This window comes from Myxine glutinosa, chromosome 8, assembly GCF_964187855.1.
Source record: "Myxine glutinosa chromosome 8, kmMyxGlut1.1, whole genome shotgun sequence".
NCBI classification, from domain to species: Eukaryota; Metazoa; Chordata; class Myxini; order Myxiniformes; family Myxinidae; genus Myxine; species Myxine glutinosa.
This window is the reverse complement of record NC_136268.1, coordinates 59322276-59325452: the sequence shown is the minus strand read 5'-3', so window position 1 is coordinate 59325452 and position 3177 is coordinate 59322276. Positions and strand designations below refer to the sequence as shown.

Sequence of the window (3177 nt, the reverse complement as noted above, 5' to 3'; positions counted from 1 at the left end):
CACCACAATGAGTTCAATGTGACCCCCTAGGGCACTCTTGCAGAGTTTTTAAAAGTCTGAATGTTGGGTTCATTATGCCACAGAAGGATTATGAATAGAGCTCTGAACATGTTTCACCCTGGTTGGGGATCATTCATGGGAAAACTGATTTGCTGGAATACATTTTTGGGATTTTTGATTGAGTGTTAGGCCACCTGCTGAACAAACCCCATCGGTCTAATCAATGCTAATCAGTAGAAGTCTACAGGCCTGATGTCTTAGGCCCACCAGAAAACCAAGATGGCGGCCATATTATTGTGGCTGGGTGCCATGGTGGGTGGAGTCAAGGGACAGATGTGGGTGGGGTCCGGCAGCTCTGACCAATGGGTGCACATTTCAATAATCGACCCCAACAACAACAACAACAACAACAACAACAACAACTATGCGGAGCTCTTGTAGATCTACCACACGTCGCTGTAAAATAAAAAGTGTGTAAAATTTCACAATGAAGCAACAAATGCAACTTTGGTGGAATTTTTTGGGTAAGTTCTGCGGTTGTCTTTTCCATGATTAACCAAAACCATGACACATGTAACGGACTGTGTGCGTTTCATTGTCAACGGTGCACATCACAATGCTGTGTCCACATAAAATTGTATTTATGGCTGAATGGTGCATTTTTATCATGGATATAAGGACGCCAAGATAAATATCCAGGTATCGTGACTGCTTCCCAACCACAAGCCTGACTTAACAAGAGGCTACAGGGAGGAATACTGAAAGCATAAACCAAAACTAATCCAGCTAAACAATATTACGAACTTAGTATCAGTATCAGAATTTCCTCCAATTTTGTTTTTTGAAAGTTTACTTTTGTTTCAGTTTTAGGTGACCTTGAACAAACCTGATGCTCACTATGCTGAGGCTTCACCTCAACGTCACAGAGTCCGAAACCTGTAAAATTGTGAGCCAGACCATATGTAACAGCAGTACAATAAAAAAATAAAAAATTGAGAAACATTTTAGAACCTATATTTGTTGTACTTGCCTCTGATAAGGGTTTACTTCAGGCATAGCAGGTAATCGAACATCGCGGATATTCTAATTTCTTGCATGCAAAACCTCTTTAGCACTCACGGGCACACGTCAAAAGCTATTTCAGCGACACTTAAGCATTTGTGAAATGCACTTAGCCATTAAGAAACCTCTAACCCAGGAGGTCAATAGTAAAAACCCAGCTACTGTGTCCCTCACTTTAAGTTCCGCTTCTCCAAATGACAAATTTCGCTGTAGCAATCCACTAATTTTGTCAACGGTTTCCATGGAGAGCCATAAATTGAAGCAAATCAGGGGATTAGGTGACAGGAAATCATTGTGAGGTCACTGGTGAACAACACTTGCCTGACAATAGTTGCAAATCTAACATTGGGATTTAGTAAATGGAGAATCATATAACTCAAGCACTGCACAAAAATTTATCTACAAGGAGGATGATAAATATCTATATATTATGTATGCAAAAATTGCAATATTTTGACCTCTTCATCTACGCTTTTTCCAAAATATTTTCCTTCTCTCTTCTCCTGTCCTTCCAACCTCATTCCATCTTCTTACTGTCTGCTTTCTCTCATATCCTACTTCATTTCCTCCTTTCTCCCACCACTACCCCTCCCTACGACTTACCCGTCGCAGAGCCCACAGAAAAATATAGATAGAGTTTTGTGAAAATAATATTGTTTTGAAGGATAGTGAGAGAGGAGAGGGAATGAATTAAGGCCTAAATGCACAGTCCTAATTCTGACTGATAGACAACAGTGGCTGGTTCCTTGGTGTCCAAATCAGTTCGCTCGAAGGGAGATGTTTTCTCATCCCGGCTTTTCCTGCGAGCTGCGACCGGGCAGTTCTGAATGAAGATGACACGGTTGTACGCCTTAAGCCTACGCCAAAGCTGCATGTACACCTTGCACTGCACGTACATAAACACGAGTCCACCGGTGAACCCGATGGCCACCACGATGAGCTTCGTCCAAAAGGGCCACTCCAGCATCCCTGTGATGACAGTTCAATGTGACAACTTTCAAGGTGATGATTACATTTGATGCTCATCAACATCGTTTCCTTAAAAGTCACTTAAACATTGAAGTATATTAATGATACTTGCAGCAATCTACGACTAATACTACTACCACTACTACTACTACCGCATGTTTAATAGCGAAGCCTATGGGAGAAAATTGGCCCAGGTTTTTCAGGAACCGGCTGGCGAGGCCAGACTGCAGTTGCCTAGGGCAAGAATTGGAAATTTGTTCAGAGTGCCTGCCATACCTCGTCTACTCTTCATCAAATTACACCATTGAATCTTTAACGTCCAACAATGAACAGTATCAGAATTTCCTCCAATTGCTATGCCAGCAGACGAGACACTTGGTTGAACATCCGTCTGAAGGACGACACACTTTGCGATGCAAAGCCTGGCCTGCGAAGTAACAATCCTTCAGTTTATAATCGAGACAACAGTCAAACCCAGACGAACACAGCTCAGAGGTAAGTGCACTGCAGCCAGATTACAATTTTTTTCTATTGCTTTTGCACATTTTATGAAACTTCTAACATGTTTTTCAAAACTTTTAACAAACCATATAATATGCTATGACTCACACATCCAAGTTTTGCAAAATGCTTAATAAAGTTTCTTCAGCTTACATCTCAACAATTCTCTCCAAGAAGTTCTGTCAATCAAGCTTTTGGGTCTCACTATCTGCCATGATCTTTCCTGGGAAAACGACATTTCCCTACCTGACTGACCTCCTCCCCAGACACACTCCCACCCGCACCCTCTGCTCTGCTGCTGCCAACCTCCTGTCCCCTCCCCATCCGGACCAAACTCAGATCCTGGGGGGACAGGGCCTTCTCCGTCGCTGCTCCCACACTCTGGAACTCACTACCTCAAACCATCAGAGACTCCTCCTCACTCACTACATTCAAATCATCACTCAAGACCCACCTGTTCAACACCGCATTCAACCCCCTGACCGTCTCTTCTCCTTCTCCTTCCTTTCTGTTTGGTTATTTAATTATGTATTTTTGCCTTTTTTGTCTTTGTTCTACGTACTATGTCAAAGCGTCTTTGGGTTTCTTGAAAAGCGCTATACAAAATAAATGTATTATTATTATTATTATTATTATTAAAGCCAG

General features: G+C 42.1%; 1 protein-coding gene across 1 annotated transcript in view; it reads right to left on the bottom strand.

Moving 5' to 3' along the window:
- Nucleotides 1–576: 576 nt before the first annotated feature.
- Nucleotides 577–3177, bottom strand: part of LOC137432521 (E3 ubiquitin-protein ligase MARCHF8-like) — a 191772-nt gene continuing 189171 nt past the window's right edge. Inside the window, exon 6 of the mRNA XM_078783320.1 lies at nt 577–2031. Within this exon, the coding sequence (XP_078639446.1) occupies nt 1760–2031 (272 nt within the window). The 3' untranslated portion in view covers nt 577–1759. The remainder of the gene's footprint in view (nt 2032–3177) is intronic.